The sequence below is a fragment of the Panthera leo genome, chromosome C1, assembly GCF_018350215.1.
Source record: "Panthera leo isolate Ple1 chromosome C1, P.leo_Ple1_pat1.1, whole genome shotgun sequence".
NCBI classification, from domain to species: Eukaryota; Metazoa; Chordata; class Mammalia; order Carnivora; family Felidae; genus Panthera; species Panthera leo.
In genome coordinates this window covers 189,332,181-189,355,357 of record NC_056686.1, presented here as the reverse complement: position 1 = coordinate 189,355,357, position 23,177 = coordinate 189,332,181, and the positions used below count along the sequence as shown (strand labels likewise).

The window sequence follows — 23,177 nt, the reverse complement described above, 5'->3', positions numbered from 1 at the left end:
ATGACAACCACTGGTTGAAATATACACTCTGGTTTTACTATCCACTACTCAGTCTGAGCTGCGCTAAAAATACAGTAAAATTTAGAATGAAATAGAGCCAAACGCATCATCACATTCAGGGAGTATCTCCTGTAAGCTGCTTTCCAGGTAGCTGTGGATTCCACTAGAGGGCAATAGAGCGTGCTCAGAGAGCAACTTGGGCTTAAGGACAGTGTCTGGTTTTAGGTCACCAGTTCAGTGTGCAAAACAGTCTCCATTTCAAAACCACACTGGATCCCTGAATGCCTGTGTTCTGATAAAAGGATTACCAAGCACTGTGTTCTGATAAAAGGATTCCTGTTTTAAAGTTAGTCATACGGGCATTTTGATTTCTTAAATAATATATAAATCCAAATATTTTGCCATAATCAAGTATCTTCCCATCAAACTACTCAACAATTTGATAACTTTCAAATTTAATAAAGTTTAAAAAAACAGAATGTACTGTAGCCTTTGATATTTTAATACTTAAATTTAAAACATGTAATGGTTAAATCAAAACACATAGGTAAAAAGTACACTAATAACACTACCATAATGTTAATTTAATATTTAATTTAACAGCTAGCATTTGAGCACTTACCATATGCCCTACTGTGCTGAGAAGTTAATACAGTTTTTCAGACACTAACCTTGTAAGATAAAAACTCACATTATATCCATTTTTCAAATGGGCAAATTAAGGCTAATAGAGATAAAATTTACCCAAGGACACATAGCTAAAAAAGGATAACGTTGAAAGGACACTTTAAAATTTGAGTACCAGATATCACACATGTTCTCAGAGGCCAACTCACCATCACTAGAATCCAGGAGATTTTGGCACTTCTTCAAAATAAACCCCTATGATGGTCAAAGTGTAGGCTAAGACAGAAACATTCTTTCATTGCACCTTACCACAGAATAAAATTTTACTGTTGCATATGTATTTACTTTTTGTAAAAACCATGTCAGTAATCCGATTTACATAACAGAAGTTACACATTGCAGTATTTCAACTGCCTTCTACAAACAAGAAATACTAACAAGGAAAACAATCATACAAGTTCAATAATCAGGTTCTCACACTCAAAAAATATCAGCTAACGATAAGCTTTGCAGGGGCTTTTAAATGTCAGTCTTCAGACTTCTTAGAGTCATTACGTATAATAAGGAGAAACTGGTAAGTGACTATTACATAGCTTGGGTGTATGACCCTGACATTATTCCTACACAAGACAACAGCATGACACTGAAGTCCTACGGAGCAAGAACTCACCCAGTGAATGGAGTTTCAATTTATGGTGTACTTTGGAAAGAATGCACAGTGATCGACTAATCTGAAACATAAGATTTTTCCTTGTCCTACAAAATGTTAAAGCCCAGTTAGTATGAAACTTGTGAAAACCATCATCGTTTTAAAAGTATAAAATAAAAGACACTGCATTGGTGTCCTATTGCTGTGATAACAAGTTACTACAAGCTTGGGAGCTTCAAGTAGCACAAATGTATCTTACAGTTCTGGAGGTGAGGAGTCTGAAATGGGTCTCACCAGGCTAAAACCAGGAGGTCAGCAGGGCTGTATTCTTTCTGGAAACTGTATAGGAGAATCCATTCTTTCACCTTTTCCAGCTTCTAGAAGGTGTCTGCATTCTTTGGCTTCATTTTTTACAGCCACCAGTGGACAGTCAACTCTCTTTCACATTGTATCTCTCTAATATGAACTCTCCCTCTTCCCTCTTTTCAATTATAAGGACCCTTGTGATTACACTGGGCCCACCCAAATAATCCAGAATAATCTCTCCATTTTAAAGTCCTTAATCACATTTGCAAAAATCCTTTTCCCATGTAACATACATCTCACTGGTTCTGGGGATTAGGAGTAGACATCTTTAGAGGCCATTACTCTGCCTACTACAGACAGCACAGCATATAATTTGTGCATTCAGCAATCTTTCTGAAAAGTAGTTACTGGAATACAGAACGTATTCTCCCACAAAGCAGAAAATAGTTGTTAGACAAGTGTAGTCTACAGAGTCCTGAAAGTAGTAATCTGAGACCTGAAAAGAAGGATACAAGGGGTGGCAACACAGGTAAGACACCTTTATAATAAATTAGGTGCAGGCTTCAGGCAAAGAGAGGTGAATTTATATTTGCATGATATACTACTTCTAAATTAATTTTGTTATGCTCCATAGTTCTATTACCTACCCTTTCTTAACAGTGGTGCTAACTATGTAAAAACAAAGTCATTCTTAGTCAAAATTCATGAGTTTTCATAACTAGAAATTATAAATACAAACACCCAACACACTACTTGGCACTTTGCAGAAGAACGAAGGAGTATGGAAATGTGAATTCTAATCTGATTCTGCCACTTACTACCTGTGTGATCTTCAGTATGTCACTGACAATTTCTGGGGCTATTTTCAGAAATTAGGAACAGGGATAATAAATAGCTCTCACCTGCAGGGTCGCTCTAAAGTAAAATAGACTATATAATCGCCAGAGGGTTCTGGGACACTATTGGTGCTCCATAAAATGTTAAGTAGTTGTCATTGGGTGAATACGTCCATGGCCTTGGAAGCCAGAGAAGACGCATTAGTGTAAAGTTGTGAATTTTTAGATACTTGTCCCAAAGAACTTAGATCAGACAGATACATAAAACAAGAGAATTTTAAGAATGCCTGTTATAACTGTATAATTCAGTTGCACCATAAGATTTTATACAAATATCAGTTACCATAAGATGCAAAATTTCAAAGCTGCTCCAGTAATGTTTTGACAAAATATAGGAAAGATATAGTGCAACATGGTAAAAACTTGGCTCCCTGTGGAGGGGCCTCTACTGGGTAAGCAAGTTAACACAAAAAACCTCCCAAAGAGGCACCACGTAAAAGCACACACCATGCTGGCCCAAGGAATAATCAAGATAAGCTCCCAGACAAACCACTTCTGGGACCAGAAGTTTTGAAAGTCATTGACGTAAAGAGCTGACTCCAGTATATTATCCCACTGTCTGATTGTGAGGATACCATTTAGCCCCCAATATCAGTTTTTACAGAAGTATACTGGATGGCTCTTCCTTAGCCTCACAAAATAGCCTCAGCCTACAGCACTTTCTGATTCTAAATTTGTTTTTCCTGCTTCATCCTCTCCAGCTGGGCCATCAAAAGTTCCTAACTGCCATTTTCACCTGTAGTGCAAGTCTTTCCTAGGAGTTGAGGTAAGTGGGAATTGGCCAAGGATTACTCACATCCATCCATGCCTCTTTGGGCTTGCATTCTATATTCTAAATGCAAGAGATTATTAGATAGCCAATTTGAAAATAGATGAACTATAATTTTATCTAAGCTTCATATTATCTCTAAGATAATATGGCTGAATTTGATATATCGCTAAACATTGAGAAGTATCACGTATAATTACTTCTTAATCTAAACTTTGAAAAAAGTAATAAAGTCTGGCAGAACCTTATTTCCACACTGGATACATCAACTATCAGACAATCTTAAGACTTCAGAGAGAATGTCAGGGGGGAAAAAAAAGTGATGCTCTTTTTCACTTACATTATTTTTGAAAAGGGCAAAAGGGAACACATTTTTTCTGGCAATGTCCAAAGTATATATTCTCATCTACTCTGCAAAACAATACCAATTAAGCTTCATGTATTTAATGCAAAAGCACATTAAGGAAATGGGTAAACCTTCACCCAGATAGCACTAATCCTTTGGCTAGGATTTTAACTGACTACCTCATTTTTTCACCTGATTCACTAGTGGTGAAGCCCCTTTAAAATAGAGATTACACATAATAAAAGCTGTTTCCCTGTCTAGTAAATGGATTATAGTTTAAAAGGGCACTGCCAGGAGAGTTAAAAAGTATTCTCTAAACGGAAGAGCTCTGTAGGACAAATGATTTCCCTGAGCACTGTTCATGAAAACATCCTTCCTGTAATTAGGTCTCGCATGAGGCTGGGTGAGACATTTTCTTCTGGCCCTTCTTCTTTTTTTTTTTTTAATGTTCATTTATTTTTGAGAGAGAGAGACACAGAGAGAGAGAGTGCAAGTGGTGGAGAGGCAGACAGAGAGGGAGAGACACAGAATCCGAAGCAGGCTCCAGACTCTGAGCTGTCTGCACAGAGCCCAACACAGGGCTCGAACTTGTGAACCGCAAGATCACGACCTGAGCCAAAGTCAAACGATTAATTGACTGAGCCACCCAGGCACCCCTCTTCTAGCCTTTCTTAAACTTGCTACTTTTTGACTTTTAATTTTAATGTACCGGTCATCAGTGAAATCTGAGAAGGGAAGACTTTCTTCATTAATGAACAGACCAAATGTCTAGACTATTTCAAAATAAGACAGTTGCAGAAAAGTAGGAAATGAAACAGAAATACAGAAGTCAAAGTCGTCCTTTAAATTTAGGAACTTAAATAATATGTTATTATGTACTGTAAGACCAAGCAATAAACACGAAGTATGCATCAAAATCATGTACACCGGGAGTCAAGTGTAGAGAGTAAAGGTTCCTTTTTCACTCATGAATTCAGTAAGTGTTCTTTGAGAATTCAGTTTGGTAAGAGATTGTACTGGATATTATTACTACAAGGAACACAAAGGAAATAAAAATCTTCTGGTCCATGTCCTTTAGGAACTTACAATGTATTTAGGGACATTAGTCCCTTATGAAATGAGTTATTATTATGCAAAGCAAACCAGCAAACCAGAGTTGAGTTTGCTCAACAGAAAAATAAGGGGAAAAAATGGATAGAATGTTGGCAAAGACTAATGTAAATCTGAACAGTCCAAAAAGATCTTACAGGAAAGGAAAAATGTAAATTTTTACCTGAGTTCAATAAATCACTTCTCCATATTCTGGTGCAATTGGTTAACACACACACACACACACACACACACACACACACACACACACCCCTCCCTGAGAGTGCAGAAAAGCAAAAGAGAGAAACATAGATACACACATAAATAGCCTAGAACAAACAGCGCTAAGGATGTACAGGAGGAGAAACTCTGAATCCAGGATCACTCGTAGAGGAGAGCTGGAGTTCAATTAGAGAGGACACCTCAACCATTGCTAAGAGGAGCCCAACACAGATGTAATAATATACAATGTGTCTCAACAGCAAAAATCCTGTGTGTGTGGCAACTGAATAGTTTATTCTCATATTTTCCAGTTTACCATCAGAAGAAAAATCTTATTAAAATAAGATATTTGCAGTGGGAGTATTCTCAAATAGTTGGCAAAATATGTTCAACCTTTTTGCAATAGTCAATTTAGTGGTCTTTTTTGTTTTTTTGTTTTTTGTTTTACTTTAGCAATGGAAACAAAGACTATCACAAAAGACCGTTGTTTGCCAGCTGCTTTAAAAACTAAAAAATTTCACCATAGTTCTTTGTAAGACTTTTCTCCCCACTGTATTCTCTAGTTTGAAACACATTCAAATCACAGGCATTGAGTTGAATATTTAGCAAGGGCCAAGGATAAACCCCAAAGCCAACAATGGCAATGAAAGCTCCAACAGCCTCAGAGCCTGACACTAATTTAGTAAGACACATGAGGAACCCTTGGGAACGAAGTGTCTGCTAATTAGGCCACCATAAACAGATTCCCAAACCTTGACAAAGTTTTTCCAAGCATCTGATGAAGAACTTTGATTTATAGGCTGTTCAGGTGAAACCTGAACAGATGGTATCTTTTAACAATAACTGACACATGAGTTTGTTAAGGATCTCAATCTCTAGGAAACACACAGCTCTACAGAGGAAAACAAAGAGGAACAGTTTTAGTCATCTACCTTATCTTTGTCTTCAACGACATCTGCCAAAACATCATCTGGATCCAGGATTCCTCCATCCGTGTATTCTAAGTGATGAATCTTCACCCAGTAGCCAGGATCCTATGGTAGAACAATCAACAAGTTTCACGACTCGAGCTTTTTAAAACTACATTTTAATTTTTTAAAAAATAATAAGTTGACTCATTAAAAATAGGCCCTAGTAATAAAATGTTTGAACACCATAAATAAATGTTACCTCTTTATTTCAATAAACATTTGGTATTTTTATCCTATTTCAGGTAAATCAGTAAATCAAAGTATATATATTTCATCAATTACCCTGGAAGATAAATCACCATGCAAAAATAAAGTGCCACTGTTATTTGAGAAGGAATTTCAAGAAAGTTTTTATAACTTCAAATTAGGTAATCCCAAGAATACTTTGGGGGGAAAAAATGTCTTCTTGGGGGGTACTCTGAAATGGGCTTAGAAATTCAAACTCAGATTCTCAAAGCTGTAGGGGAGGAAAAAAAAATCTAAGGGCATCAATCTTTGATGGCGATCATCACTTTACAATCTATCAAGTGGAATGGGGTAACCACTGACTTCTTCATCTTTTTAAATCTCCAGGCTGTATGCATGTCCTCAACTCCAAGATTTGAGATGACATCTGGAGCAAGGGCTCCACAGGGCAGCAAGTGGAACTGGGTTTGGAGCTGAAACAGTTCACTCAACCACAGTAGTGCTTTAGGAGATTTCCAAGTAATGTCTTAAAAAACCTACTCAGGAATGTAAGGACTAAGAAAAGGAAGTTATTTTCCTAATTCTATATGTGGCTACATACTCATGCTAGAACTCAGAATTAGATGATGTAGCTCATTGGGTTATTTACATACTGCCTATTTCCAGAAAAGATATGAAAGCCAACCGTAATAATGAGACAAGAACATGAGCCAATGAATGAAGAAAAATATTAGTAAGTTTTTTACAGAATACCCAAGCTATCATCGATTTGGCTCTGTGATTCTCTGAAAGCTTCTCAAAATGGGAAAATTTTGAGCTTTATATAAAGCACACAAAAAACAAATACGTGCCAGTTTACAAGAAGGAAATTCTTCTAGGATAAAGCCCTAAGGCTTTACCAAATGAATCTTTATAAAGGAGGAGAACTAACACAGCCCACAGAATTCAACTGCAATATTACAAAAGCTAATAGAAATGGTTGTCACAGAGCCTCCCCTTTACCTGCTCCCTAATAAAAGGCAAGGGCATACTATATTAAATAAGAGTAAAGCTTTTAAAGCATCTATTCAGAGGGACACTGAAATGTGACCCAAGAACATAGCTTTTCAGTAATCTGACTAGATCAAGTCATAGGCTTAAAAAATCCAAAGGAATTCTTCTTAGATAGGCTTTTGACTTCAAAATTAAGTTTTCTATCAAGTATCTGACAAGCTATTCCAAGTAAAATGAAAGGAATTTCGTTGCATCTAATATTAGACTTATAGGTAGAAACACTAATGATTAGGAAACTTTAATCATTCTCTTGCCCTGAGAGATTGCCAAAAAAAAAAAAAAAAAAAAAAAAAGCAGCCACTGTATAACCAGGTAAGAATAGCAAAGCACACCCATCAGTCAGATTCTTTAATCAGAGATCTAAACCAACTCAAGGTCAATGTGCTATAAAAGGTAAGCTAAGTACAACAGACTAGATTCTAAATAAGGAGAACACCGGAGTAGGCAAACACTATGTAACAGCCACTGGACCATACAGAAAAGAAAGAGCTCCCCCAGTAATCTTTGGGAATTCAGTCTTTTGGCTATGGCCATGCTACGAGCAACATAGTTTTTCCAAATACACCCAGGACTTCTAATTGAAATCTACAGGGTATTACATTTCCTTGTAAAAACTGCCTTCTTACAAAGGGAGTTCAACTTAATTAATTTCTATTAATGTCCATTGAGTTGGGTTTTGATATATTACAACACTATAGATGAAATCTGTTGATTTTGACCATGTTTGTAAAAGGTGATGTATTATAAAGAGTTCTAAAGAGTTTGTTTTTTTTTTTTTTACATATTCAATTACTTAAAAGACCTCTATTAAGTTGTCTGCTTTTTTCTCATGCTCCGTTTGTAAAAGCAGATTTTATCACCTAAGATTGAAGTAAACAACTACTCCCAACAATTGCAGTGTAAATTAAAATATGCCTGTTTTCCTGCCTAGAGGTAGGAACAGAAGAAGAAAACCAAAGACTCCGATTTAAAATAGGGAAACTCAGGAAGTAACAAAGGACAGGATCGGATCAGTAGCAAAGGGAGCAGACAAGAGGCAGCTTCATGGGGCCGTTAAGTCCCACAGCATTCTGCTATCCCACACGTCCGGGCTCTAGGACCTTCTGGAAAATAAGCCCTAGGAGTTGTAACTAAGACATTTATTTCTAATTGTCTAATTGTGATTCGAAAGAGTACAGGATTTAAAAGTTTTGCAGAACTAAATCAAGTAATAAAGTTATTTTGATACATTTTGGAATAGTATATTCAGTCAAAAAAAAAAAAAAAAATTAAGTGAAATACATGGTGCCAGAATATAAAAAGACTGTTTGCAACTCTAACACTGCCATCTCACTTTGGTACTGCCATTTTATACACTCTAGCAAAGAGTAGACTAATGATGTGCACACATCTAATTCTGAACGAAAACAGACAAGTTATATGAAAGGAGTCTCAGTTAATATTTTACATGTCCAAGGGAGGTAAATCAACAAACCCAGCGCGTACCAACTGTGATTTTGTCCCCACGGTATTTTCGCCATAGTGCTATAGATCACTTTAAGAATATACATACAATATTAGCAGCCAACAGCCATTATAAGACCATAAATTCACCCTGACTCCTTTATGTATGTAAAAATTCAACCATTACCTTGCAGTCAAGATTTTGCATTTCATTTACTTAGTTTTATGACCATCAGGAATAAAACTGATCAAATATGAAAAGATGTTCACATATGCATCTTGTTTCACACAATCATTTGGAAAGTTTACTGTATTTTTCAGGATCATGACATTAATTTACCTCTCTATTGCACAAATATCTGTAATACGTAAAACTTAAATTATTTCAAAAATATCTGTAGTAAAAGTGTGACACAATAAATCTTAGAACTTATACTCCTAGGTTCTTAAAGTATTGAAAAAATAACATAGCACACATTGCTTCCTCTATTTCTGATAGTTTCTTATCATTATTTTTCAATAATACATACTTAATTACTACTAGAACTTTAAAACTAAAAATAGCCACAAGGATGAATTGGAAAAGGAAACAAAAATATATGCAGTATGGAAAGACCACAATTATAGGAAACTTATAATTAATCAATGCATAAGTTGTTCCAAATAGGCACGGATATTAACAGCAACAAATATCTTTCACTGTGGGTAGAAGACATGAAATTTGACCCTATACCTTAGAAAATCTCTATTAGCCAGAGTTCTGAAGAATAATAATTTTCATCTGCAATATCAGGAGGAATAGACTGAGAAGCCAGATACTAAGATGCTGTGACTACCAAGCACTGAGATGGTGTCAATCATCAAAAGAGGGAAAACATGGATGTTTCTAAGCTAAATGCGTCTGGCCCAAAAAAGAGAAAAAATAGCCTGCAATGGCAGCAGGTTCAAAAGTGAGGAAAGCACTACAAAGAAAGAGCCAGTGTTGGAAAAGAGCCGTATTTAGCAGTGGTGACAATTACAGAGCTCAGTAATGCAACTGGTTTTTCGGTGACTTCATGTTGTGACACAAATAATTGTACCCGTTGGAATACAAGAACAATTGCAAAATTAAAGTTAGTGGAAAGTTAAATATTTTCTGTATAGAATTTAATTTCATGAATTTGGTGAAATATATCCATAAAATGACATTTCACCATTTTATCGTCAACATCATCATAGCAGATAACTTTAGTGGTTACTATAGGGCAGGTGCTATGGGTACTATGAGTTTTGTAGGATTAGCTTGTTTAACCTCGAATAGCCTCATGAAATAGTTATCAATCCATTTTACAGATGAGGAAAGCAAGGCATGGTCACGTGAACGGACTTGCCCAAGGGTAAATGCTTAACAAACAGCAGAGTCAAAATGTGTTTTTTAAATACAGCAAATAAGGGTTGGTTTTTTTTTGTTTTTTTTTTACTAATTAAAAAATATTAACAGAGGATTCTGGGTGTCTCAGTCGGTTAAGAGTCCGGCTCCTGATTTTGGCTCAGGTCATGCTCTCACAGTTCCTGGGTTTGAGCCCCATGTCAGGCTCCACACTATCAGTGTGCTTGGGATTCTCTCTATCTCCCTCTCTTGGTACCCCTCCCCTGCTCAGGCTCGTTCACTCACTCACTCTCTCTCTCAAAATAAATAAACTTAAAGAAAATTTAACAAAAATCACAACTGCCTAAGAACAAGGCAGGGGATCAGATCCATCTCTGTTGCTACTTAAGTATATGGATCCGGGCGAGTCAACACTACTTTGGCCCTTAGTTCTTCATCCACAGTGAACGTGGAGGCTCTCTGGCCTTCTGCACAACACAGCACATGCAAGTCACAGTGTAGAGGACATGACAGGGCAATAATGGAAGGCCCCAAAATAGTTCCCTAAGTGTGTCCAGTGTTTTCCAGGTGAGAGAAGCTTCAGAACATAATTCTTCATAATCATGAAATTAAATGTTGGAGAAGAAATGAAAAAAGATCTTCCTGCTCAGAGCAGAGATGAAGCTTGAGGCATCAGAAATTAAAAAGAGAAGTATGAAGGTTTTCATCCATGCACACTTTAACTACTTCTATCATAATCCTCTGCAGTTATTCTCCCAAGTACTCCAGACCAAAAGAGAGTATGGTGCCCCAGAACACCAGCACCCAGGAAGGAGATAGTAGTCAGAACAAGTGTAGAGACTGTTTGGGGACAGGTACAGAGCAAGAGTCTCTGAATAACCAACCACAGACAGTGTAGGGAAAAAGCAGTTCCTGAAAACGATGCCTGAGCAAAGCCTAGCAGAGCAGCACTGACAACTGAAAGGACAGAATGAAGCCAGAAAAGGAAGTAATAAATCTTGATATTATGAGCTGGTCCTGACTTCAGAACACGCCTCTAATTTCCTGAAAAAGATTAACCAAGAGTATGACAGGAACACAAGTGATGTCATTTTAATCATGTTTCTAAGGAACTCAAGAGAACTAGAATTGCAACAAGGGTTTTTATGCTGGGTTGAAAGTAATACCCAGCAAACTCAACAGAATTAAAAACCTCAATTTATATAAAAAATAAACGTGAATAAGTCCACCTGTAAATTTACTCCAGCTTTAAAAATGAACCTACCAAAAGAAACTTGATATAGCCATACCAATGTCAGATAAAGGAGACTTTAAGAAACATTACTAAAGGTAAAGGAGAACATTTCGTGATGATAAAAGGATCAATCCAATGGAAAGAAAGCAATTCTAAACCTAGGTACCTGATAACTTCAATACATATGCTGCCAAAATGGACAGATATTTAAAAAATAAATAAACAAACAAATCCACTTAACTATAGAGAACAAACTGAGGGTTACTGGAGGGGAAGGGATGCATTAAATGGGTGATCGGTATTAAGGAGGGCACTTGTGACGAGCACTGGGTGTTGTATGTAAGTGATGAATCACTAAATTCTACACCTGAAACTAATAGTATAATGGGTGTTAAACTGAAATTTAAATAAATCTTGAAGAAGAAAAAAAAATCTTTAAAAGTAAATCCAAAATCACAGTGAGACTTTTGGTAGGAGACAAAGATATAAATCATCTGACTAACACAATTAACAAAGGGACCTAACTTATTTATATTCCATACCTATAAGACACCGTATCCATAAAGATTAGAAAAAACATTCTCTACAAGTGCATATGGAATATACACCCAATTTCAAAAGTCCAGAATCACTGAGAATATGTTCTTTGATCAAAGTCAGAGTCAATTCCAGAAATACACCTATAAAATGCCAGGCTGTTTGGGAATACAGTTCCGAATAATCCAATTTGAAAAATAGTTCTTAACATAGAATAATTAAAACAGCATACAAAAAATTATGAGATGCAGCTAAAGTAGTGCTTAATGGCAAATTTATGGCCTTAAATGCAAATATGAGAAAAAAGAAAAGCTGAGCCCAAGAAGCTAGAAAAAGAGCTATTCAAACCCAAATACAGAGGGAAGGAAACAAAGAGAAAAAAAATAGGGGCACCTGGGTGGCTTGGTCAGTTAAGCGTCTGAATTTGGCTCAGGTCATGAGCTCTCAGTTCGTGAGCTCAAGTCCCATGTCGGGCTCTGTGCTGACAGCTCAGAGCCTGGAGCCTGCTTCAGATTCCGTGTCTCCCTCTCTCTCTCTGCCCCTCCCCCATTCATGCTCTCACCCTCCCCCCCCTCAAAAATAAAATAAAAACATTGAAAAAAATTTAATAAAAAGAAAAAATAGAACAAAGTTGGTTCTATGAAAGGCTTGATAAAATTGGCAAATACCTAGCAAAACTGATCAAAAAACAAACAAAAAAGAAAAAACACACAAATTTCCACTATCAAGGAAAAAGACAAGCAATACCATCTTAGATTTTTACAGCCATTAAACATATATGGTAAAAATTTAGACCTATAAAATTGACAATGAAATGAACATTTAAAAAAAATACAACTTACCAAAACTGGCCAAAAATAGGAAACAGAAATACAAAGACAACAATTAAATTTTAAAACTTTCCCATAAAGAACCAGACTCAGATTACTTCACAGATAATATCTTCCTAATGTTTAAGGAAGAAAGGGTGTCACTCTCATACAAATACTTCTAGAAACTACAAGAGAAAAAATTTCCCATCCCTTTTTTTTTAAGTGTATTTTTATTTATTTTGAGAGGGGAGGTGGGGGAGCACAAACAGGGAAGGGGCAGAGAGAAATGGAGACAGAATCCCAAGCAGGCTCTGCAAGGCCAACGCAGAGCCCGATTTGGGGCTGGGACCCACAAACTGTGAGTTCATGACCCGAGACTAAGTCAAGAATCAGATGCTTAACTGACAGGCGCCTCTCTCATCCTTTTTTATGAGGACAATGTAACCTGGATACAAAGGCCTTACAAGGGCATTATACAAAAATTATAAAATTTACAAAAATTTGCATATGGATAAATATGAAAAAAATCTCAAATAAAATATGTGTAAATAAAAATTCAGTGATATACGTAAAGGATTTATTCCCTTAATGCAAGAGTGGTTTAAAATTCAAAAATCAACTGAGGTAGTCACCTAATGAGTAAGGGAAAAAAGGATAAAAATTAGATGATCACAATGGATTCACTTGAGACTATTCACCACCAATTCACAATAAAAAGTATCTTAGCAAACAAGGCAAACCTACAATTAAGGCAAACCAGTAACAGAAAACGCAAAAGTTAAAAAACAGCAACATTTATAATAGCATCATCAAATCAAATATTTAGGAATAAGTCTAACAAAAAATGCATAAAACCTTTATGCTAAAACTTACCAATTTTTAAAAAAACTAAAGAAGAGTTTCAAGGATTAACAGAGTCAATATTCTGAAGATGCTCATCTTGCCCCAAATTGATTAAGGATGAGTTAGGGTTATGACCAACCAGAATTCTCAGACACTGATCGCTGGAGTGTACATTTCATTAAACTGTTGAACATAAACATCCTACATAGCTCAGCAATCCCACTCCTAGATATATATATCCAACAGAAGCAAGTATATAGAATTACCAAAACACATGTCCTGTAAGATTCATAAGAGAATTCCTAATACCTAAAAATCTGGTAATAGCCCAAATATTCATCACCAGTAAAATGAGTAAGCACCATGTCCATGCAGCAGAATACTAAATATCAACAAGAATGAATAAACTACAACTTTATGCAGCAATATGGGTGAATCTCACAGCGTAACACTGATGGGAGTCAAATACCCAAAAAAGTACATACTCTGATTCCATCAAGAAGCTCTAAAACAGGCAGAATTATTTCATAATGTTAGAAGTCAGGAGACTGATTACCCCTTGAGAGGGAAAGGGCAGTGAGTAGAAAATGGGCACAAAGGGGCTTCTAGAGTCATGGTTTATTTCTTGATGTGCTGGCTACAATTACTTGTGCACTTTTCTGTATGTGTGGTATACTTTAAAAATCTTTTCATAATTTAAGAACTCTTTGCTTCAAAAAATAGGATTTCTTTTGTCAAACTGAAATACATAATGGTTCCCTTTACACATGACCATGACTACAAATAATTAAATAAGACCTCTAAAAAAGCTGTTTAGAACCAGCTTCCTTAAAATTATAAGAACAAATCTTAGGGCAAATAAAAGAAAGGAATGTAACAGTCCCAAAAGACAGAGAGGCTGGGTTCCCCCACCCACAGAAAACGTGGCTTACTGACCATCAATCATTCAAAACTTGTAAGACCCAGAGAGGAGGCTTAATGAACCACAGGCTTAAATGAGTCAACAGTGTGACAAATACGTTAAATATGTTACCACTATCGTGAGCTATGATAATAGTACTGTGTCCAAAACAGAGCAAGTAATAATCTCATTCTATATTAAGTGGACACACCATATTTATAGTATTTTCTTCAAAATTTAAGGGGTGGTCATTAATGAACTGGAGAACACCAATATGGGTGAATGGAAAAAGGTCAGCTCATTCATCTTAAGACATGATTTAGGTTTGTTTAAACCGTAGAACACAAAGGAAAATGTTTTTGCTATTTCAAACATAGAACCACAGTTTATGGGGCACTGGGCTCTTCAAGTTATCAGACAAAATTCTCTTATTGTCAACATTATCACTGGTAATCTCTCAGGGAGATACCATATCGGAGACAAACATCTCTCTCGAGTCTAACACTACCTGCTTTTCAACTAAGACTGGCAAATTACTGTATTTTCAGTTAAGCACCAGATAAATTATCTGGATTATACTGCAGACAATGTGAGAATTACACATAATCCTAAAGTAAGTGAGAATTATATATGTAATGTAATTACTTATGGAAGTGAGAATTACATAATCCTAAAGAGCCCTTCTGACTCTCAAACCTACAGCATCTAGAACCTCAAAGTTCCTTGGGGCTTTGAACCTAAAGTTAGAGAACTTCTGGCAAGAAGAAATCTCTTCTGTATTATAAGAATAATGTTTTCCACATAGGGAAGAGTCGATGGTGTAATAGAGCATGGTGACAGATGGTAGCTACACTCGTAAGCATAATGTACAGAGCTGTTGAATCACTATGTTGTACACCTGAAACTAATGTAACATTGTGCATCGACTATACTTCAATTAAAAAAAAAAAAGTTTTCAGAAGTTCCGCATGATTCCACAGTTATAGAGCATCTCCAAGCAGAAAGTCTGAGCAAAACAAATTTTACATGTCTCAATCTATCAGTTATTCTGTGTCTTGCTGTGTAACCTGAAAATTCACTAATTTATGAACAGATTTAAAGAAAGGGGTCTTCTACAATCCTAGGTAACAGAATTACTCTGGTAGAGAAACAAAATGAAAACCTGAGAATTTTATATTACGTACCTTGTACTAAATAGGCTAATTTCTCACTCGAAAACAACTCTTCCCTACTGATGACCCCAAATGTGGGGTTTTCAATCCTTGACTAGTAAATTCACGAGTTCAGAAACTCATAGGAATCCACCGGCTATGAGCGGATTCTTCAACGTTTTTTTTTCAACGTTTTTTTTTTTGTTTGTTTGTTATTTTTGGGACAGACAGAGACAGAGCATGAACGGGGGAGGGGCAGAGAGCGAGGGAGACACAGAATCGGAAACAGGCTCCAGGCTCCGAGCCATCAGCCCAGAGCCCGACGCGGGGCTCGAACTCACAGACCGCGAGATCCGTGACCTGGCTGAAGTCGGACGCTTAACCGACTGCGCCACCCAGGCGCCCCTGAGCGGATTCTTATCCACAGACCACCTAGACCGGTCCTCCCATCTTACTGTGGGAGAGGGGCGGGGACACCACAATAAAAGATGAAGCCACAAAGAAGGTTGTGGTTGGCTTGTGCTATCCCATCTTAAACAAAAGTAGTCTCCAAATGAGAGCACCAACAATTCCAGGGTAAGTTTTCGATTTTATCTCATAATCCAAATTTTGATACTACTACTTACTTTCCTTTTCAAGTAGGAAGAAAAATATTTAAGCATCAAGGCATATACTTCACTTTCTATTTCATTTATCAACTAAATATTAAAAGAGAATGTTAATCACCTCATGCCATTTCTCATTCAGTTTCGTGAAGTAACCATAATCTCAGTTTTCTTTGTATAAAGAAATGTAAAGGTTCATTTAAAGGTTCATTTTTTTTTTTTCATCCTGGAATTAACCTAAACTTATTTGATGAAAAAAAAGGTCCAGATATTTAAGTTCTTTTTTTTTAAGGACAATTTTTAATTATTTTAACATCTACTGCCTACATCATCACAGTACACTCACTTTACAAGACTATGGAAATTTCCTTTTTCTATGAATCTAAGAGTTAAATGCATAAAAGTTTAAGTCTTATGTAAATCTTCAGGATGAAATACATTATAATCTTAAAATCAAAGTTCTATCAGGAAAATCAAATGTTAAAGTCTGAAATTAACAAAAATTGTACTTGTATTTAATTGATACATCTATTTCAAAAACTTCCCAGTATGAAATACTTCCAAAACATTAAACCATTACTAATTTAGTAATGCTGAAATACGGTGTTTCAAAACAATTTTAAAGAAAACAGCTGATTTTTTTTTTTAAATCCTGTTTTCAGTTAATTGTTTTCAATGAAATTTTATAGTCCAAAGACCTGGATGCCAAGGTTTTAGAAGCCTGTGTGGTCCAAAGGAATGCAAAGCCCACAGCCAAAGAATGGAAGCAGCCACGTCCCCAAAGAGAAGGAGAAGCTATAACTTTTTAAATAATTTATTATGAAACCCTAAAAAGCATTCTGCTATGAAATGAATTTTAATAGGAATTTGAGAATGCAAATTCATACAACTCAAGCTTTACTGAATGTAGCCAATTAAATCCCACTATTATTACTGCTATGATGCCAGCATCTTTGTAAGGTAATTCCAAAGTACAGTTTGACAGATAATGTGAATTGTGTGTGTATCTTTATGTATATAAATGAATTAATGAAGATTTAAAGTATTCTACAAGTACCCAAGATGGACTCCAGATCTTTATTCAAACACAGAAAGTTTTATGCTTCATCACTAAAGAAATCAAGACATAGAAAAGAGAATTTTAATTTATATCAGAAGAGGTACTGCTGTGTTTATAAAAACATGTAACTCTAAGAGAAACATAAAGACATCATCAACCGTATTCCTGCTCACTGTGTATAAAACTTCTTTTCAATATGGCAATCATAGGAATGGTGAAGGATTAGCAGTCTCTGATTTTCAGAAGTATTGACATACTATTCCCACTACTGTTAACTCTGTTTTTCCAACAACAGGGCCATTCCTCCAGAATCCAATGGAGGGAACACTGATGAAGCTAAAAAGAACACAGAAAGCACAGGAAAGGAAGCAGGAAAAGCTGAACACAAGAACCCAAGTTCAGAGCATTCGAATCTTGCTACCCTATCCAACTACAGAAAGCTAGTGGTCTTCCTCCCCAGCCACTCCTCATAGGCAGTTAGGGGAATATGTGCCTCCAAAATGAGAGATACGGGAAACAGAGGACCCAACACCAAAAACATGAGAAAGGAATGCCCGCCTAAGAAAAGATAGCAATTAATATTACAGCCATGCAGGAGTTTGGGGAGCAACGGATCTTGACAGGATCAGCACAATGAAGGGCTTCAGGAGTGAGGTTATCAAGGAACTACACAAAATTGTCAGATTTTATGGCAGACTTAAATCTAAAGAAAACGGTACTACAGAGTCATTTTCTGCCACTATTAGGAGAGAAAAGAAAGCATGAGACTCAAAGAAAACTAAGCAAATCAAATAGGTTAATTTCAGGGAAAACAAAAATTTGTACAGGACAGGAAGGAATCATAGTTATTGGCTGAAGAGTAAACATCTGCATGGCTACTGTAGTAAAAACACTGAATATAGAGTTAACCAAACATTCCAACAATTTTGGGCAACCATGGGGTAGAAAAACGGAAAAAGGATAAGAAAGTTATAATTTTCAGGTACCCTAATAGGATATAAAAAGATTGGTGAACAAAGAGATAGCAGTAAGTTCTTTATTTGTAAATAAAAGCACACTGCCATCCCTTGGTTCACAAATTATTTAGAATTATTACTACCTAAAAAAGGTATTATTAGTACCTAAAAAAGACAGCTAAAAAAAAAAAAGGTTGAGGGTGGGTGCTTCTTAGAAGCAGCCTGGTGGGAGAATCAATAAACCCCTGTTTTTAGTTTGGGGCCTTTTAGCACTATTTGACCTTTCAAACTAGAAATGGGCAAACTATGGGCCACAGGCCAAATCCTGCCCATCAGCCATTTTTGTAAATTAAGTTTAGTGAAACACGGCCATGCTCACTCATGTGAGCATCTGAATGGCTGCTTTCACACTGCAACCGCGGAGGTGTCATATGGGCTTGCACAGGCTAAACTATTTACAATCTGGCTCTTTACAAAAAGAGTTTGCCAACTCCTGCTTTAAACCGTGTGTAAGAATTACTTTGATTGTAAAAATTAAATGGTACAGAGGGGTGGTCCATGGTATTCTCCAGAAGCAACTCTTTTAGGCATCTGTTTTAGTCTAACTAAATGTTAGCTCCTCTCTAAATAAGCACTTCTCACAGTCTCAATGACTTCAGAAATCACCTTTTGACTTTGATATCATGATGGCAACTAAGTGTAGAGTCCTCCAATTTCCCCATCCTTCTTTCTCCCAATATTGTTATTCAAATATATGTCCTTTAAAGGCTACTTTTATCTTTAGTGAATAACTTAAACTTCTATTTTTAATTCTATCATCTAAAGACTGCATTTCTTCATTCCTCAGAGTAAAAGAGAACATCACAGTCCCTACTCTTCTGTCCTTCTGCCCTTTTACTTTCCATACCTGTCATCTCTACCTTATACATTATCAAACTGGAAAACATTTGCATTCTCCTCTGTAATGATAACCATACTTTGTCTATAATCAGATTCCAAAAGTTGAAGGCCAATGGCTGGTATCGACATTTATGGCAGCCAAAGGAATAGTGTTCTCTGATGAACCAAACAGGAGATGACTGTCTGTCATTCCTTACGGTGCTAATGTCATACCCCCTAAGCCATTCCAATAAGAATGTTCAAATACATTCTCTTTGTTACAGTCTACCTTTTGCCAAAAATAATGTCAGGTTACTTTAATATGTAAGTCATAAGAGTTGACCTCAATATGAAAAAATGTATAGTAAATTATTCCAAAATATATTTTTATAATATTTTCTATATAGTTATATATACATTTACACATATGTGTGTATATATGTATGTATGGTCACAAAATGCAGGTAGATATAAAAACATTCAATGGTAAAACAGATTATGCCCAATTTTATACAGGCAAGAAATAGCACTGTCTTTGAAAATGAGCATGGTTGCCTTTGATAAAATGGAAATAGGCTAATTTTTCTAGGAAAATTATAAATGCCTGGAATCTAGAATATGAGAAGTATTTCCTATAGTTCAATAGTAATAAATAAGGATACTATTCATTTCCTATTCCTCCTAGAACAAATTGTCACTAACTTAGTACCTTAAAGCTACTGTCTTATAGTTCTATAGCTCTTATGTCTGATGCCCTTCTCGCTGCACTAAAATCAAGTTGTCACTGGAGCTGAATTCCTAATTTGGGGACTCTTGGGCAGGATCTGTTCCTTGGCCTTTTTAACAGCTTCTCACATTGTTTGGGTCAAGGCCTTCCTTCTACCTTTAAAGCTAGGAATGGCCAGCCCAGTCTGACCTCTTCTGATTAATTCTCCCACATACAAGGATTCTTGTGATTCCATAGGGCCCATCAGGATAATGTGGGACAATCTCCCTATCTCCAAGTCAACTGATTAGCAATCTTAATTCCATATGCCACCTTAATTCTCATTTGCCATGTAACATAATATATACACAGGTTCTGACAACAAGGAAATAAACAACTTTGGGAGGCCATTATTTTGCCTAGAACAGGAGTCAAATATAGTATACTGTTGTTGTTTTTTAAGTGTCTTTTTTTAAAGTGTCTTAATTTTGCGTAGAACCAGGAGTCAAATACATTATACTGTCTTTTTTTTTTAAGTGTATTTTTTTTAAAGTGTCTCTATTGCTCCAAATTAAATATGAATAAAAATTAGTGCATCAGAAGACCCATCTCCAGAGTTGTGTTTGGAATGAAAAGGGTTATAATTTAGGTTAACTAAGTAACTAGAAGACACATGTTCAGAAATTTTCAGTGTTAATTTAGAAGCCCAGCCATCATGAAATGTTGGGTCACATTCACTTTTGGCCTAACATTCCAGCAAATGTTACCCAAGAGCAGCAGTAGTTTTGGGTTTTTTTTAATGTTTGTTTATTATTTTGAGAGACAGAGATAGATAGAGCATGGGTGGAGGAGGGGCAGAGAGAGAGGGAGACACACAATCCGAAGCAGACTCCAGGTTCTGAGCTGTCAGCCACAGAGCCCCATGCGTGGCTCAAACCCACCGACCGCAAGATCATGACCTGAGCTGAAGTCGGCTCCTTAACCAACTGAACCACTCAGGCACCCAGCAGCACTAGTTTTGAAACAGTCCAAGACATAACAGAGACATGAAATAGAGATAGAAAATCTAGGGATGAAATAAAATATAAAATTGGGCCAGTGATAACTTAAAGTATATCAAAAACTTAGTAACCTGAAACAAAAAGGCACTAACCAATCAGAACAGATGCCAGCTAAGGAAGGCCAATCTGATGTCACCAGTAGGCTATGTCAAGCCCCCACATTTGATCTCTAGAGCCACACTTACCAATGGGAAAGTACTCCCAGCCGAACTTTCTCTCCTCTATTGAGCTTACTCAATCTTTTCAGATTGGAAAAATTACTAGATCCTAGATCACCTCCATAGTGAGTCATGCTTCATAAACTTGGAAGAAGGCTTATTTATTTATGCCTCTTTCCACAATGGAACATGGAAGTTTATCATCAAATCATCCCTTGCTTTCTTTTTTCTATACAAAACTAACCAAAATTTTGATTTTCTTCATAACTACCTCATTAAGTATACTTTTTCTTACTCTTCTCTGAAATTTTTACAAGTCCTTCACATGCTAAAAGATGGAGTCCAAAACATAAAAGGCACAGCCAAAGTCACAGTGAGAATACCAAGTTCTACTACAAAATACCAAGATTCTACTACTTTTCACTATTTATGACTCCCCATGGAAATCAGAGGCTAACAAAAAACAAACAGAAAGGAACAACACAAACAGATAATACTTGAAGTCAAGAAAATATAAGACACCTGGAGAATCAGAGAAAAAAATTACACAATGGAGCAAAAGCAGTGCTTTCAGGAAACTTATACAATTGCATTCGTATTAGAAAAGAAAAATTAATCTAAAATGAATATTCTAAATTTCCATTTCAGGAAACTAAAGAAAAAAGGAGCAAATACAAATTAAACAACAAAATTGCAGCACAAATCAATGAAACTGACAAGGAATAATCAATAGAGAAATATCAATAAATACAAGCGGATTCTTTACACTAAGAAAAAAGAGACTACTCAAGTTACCAGTATCAGAAATGAAAGAGAGGACATCACTACAACTCCACTGGACATTAGAAGAAAGATAAGAGAACTCTCTGAAAAACTCTATGTGCACAAGTTTGATAACCTTAATGAAATGGACCAATTCTTTGGCAGGCACAATCTGCCAAAACTCACACAAGAAGAAATACACAACATAAATAAACCTGTATCTGTTAAGTTGAACTGTTAAGTGATAACCTTCCAGAACAAAAAGCGCCAGGTTAACATGGGTTCACTGATGAATTTTGCCAAACATTTAAGAAAGAAATGATAAAATTGTCTTTAAAAAATCATACAAGTTCTCTAAAATCACTGTCAGAAGACAGAAGCAGAGGGAATACACCCTAACTCATTCTCTGAGGCCATCATTACCCTAATATTAAAATGAGATGAAGACATCAAGAAACCCAGACCAATGACTCTCATGAACGTATATATAAAAATCCACAACAAAACATTAGCAAACTGAAAACAACCGTGAATGAAAATAGCTGTACACTGCTACCATCAACTCAGATTCACTGTAGGTATGCCAAGCTTGTTTCATGTTTAATAATCAATTAATGTAATCCAGCACATCAATATGCAAAGATCACATGATCACGTCAATAAATGCAGAAAAAAATTAGACAAAATGCAATACCCGTTCGTGATAAAAACTCCAAGCAAGGAGGATTAGTGAGGAACTTCCTCAACTTCGTAAGTAATATCTTCAAAAAATCTACGGCTAACATACTTGGTGGTGAGAAAGCGGAAGTTTCCCACGAAGATCAAATACAAGGCAAAGGGGTGCCTGAGTGGCTCAGTCGGTTAAGTGTCCAAGTCTTGATTTTGGATCAGGTCATGATCTGAGGGTTGTGAGATCGAGCCCTGTGTCAGTCTCTACACTGAGCATGGAGGCTGCTTGGGATTCTCTCTCTCTCCCTCTCTCTCTCTCTATGCCTCTCCCCTACTCACGTGTATGCTCTCTCTCACTCTCTCTCTCGTTCTCTCAAAATATATAAGCACTTTTAAAAATTGCCCAAACACCTTCACGGTTAACCTCACCAAAGAATATATACAGATGACATTTAAAAAAAGCACATAAAAAATGTTCCACATCATGTCAGGGAAATGCAAATTAATACAATGAGATACCACTATATACCCATTAGAATGGCCAAACCCCAGAACGCTGATAATACTAAATGCTCACAGGCATGTGGAACAACATGAAATCTCATTCACTGGTGGGAATGTAAAATAGCACAGACACTTTGTAAGACACTTCGGTGGTTTCTTACAAAACTAAACACACCTTTATCATATACTTCAGTAATCAAGCTCCTTGGTATTTACCCAAAGGAGTTGAAAACATATGTCCACATGAAAACCTGCACATGGATGTTTATTGCTGTATTAGTCATAATTGCCAAAACCTGGAAGCCACCAAGAGCCCTTCAGTAAGTGGGTAAATAAAATAAACTGTGGTATGTTGAGATAATGAAATATTATTCAGCACTAAAATAAGCAATCAAGCCATTAAAAGACATAGA

At 36.3% G+C, this 23,177-nt stretch overlaps 1 protein-coding gene across 1 annotated transcript in view; it reads right to left on the bottom strand.

Annotated features, from left to right (window-relative positions):
* PARD3B (par-3 family cell polarity regulator beta) overlaps nucleotides 1-23,177 on the bottom strand; it is a 1,004,169-nt gene that overhangs the window by 853,152 nt on the left and 127,840 nt on the right. Inside the window, exon 2 of the mRNA XM_042949849.1 lies at nucleotides 5,837-5,938. Coding sequence (XP_042805783.1) covers nucleotides 5,837-5,938 — 102 coding nt within the window. The remainder of the gene's footprint in view (nucleotides 1-5,836; nucleotides 5,939-23,177) is intronic.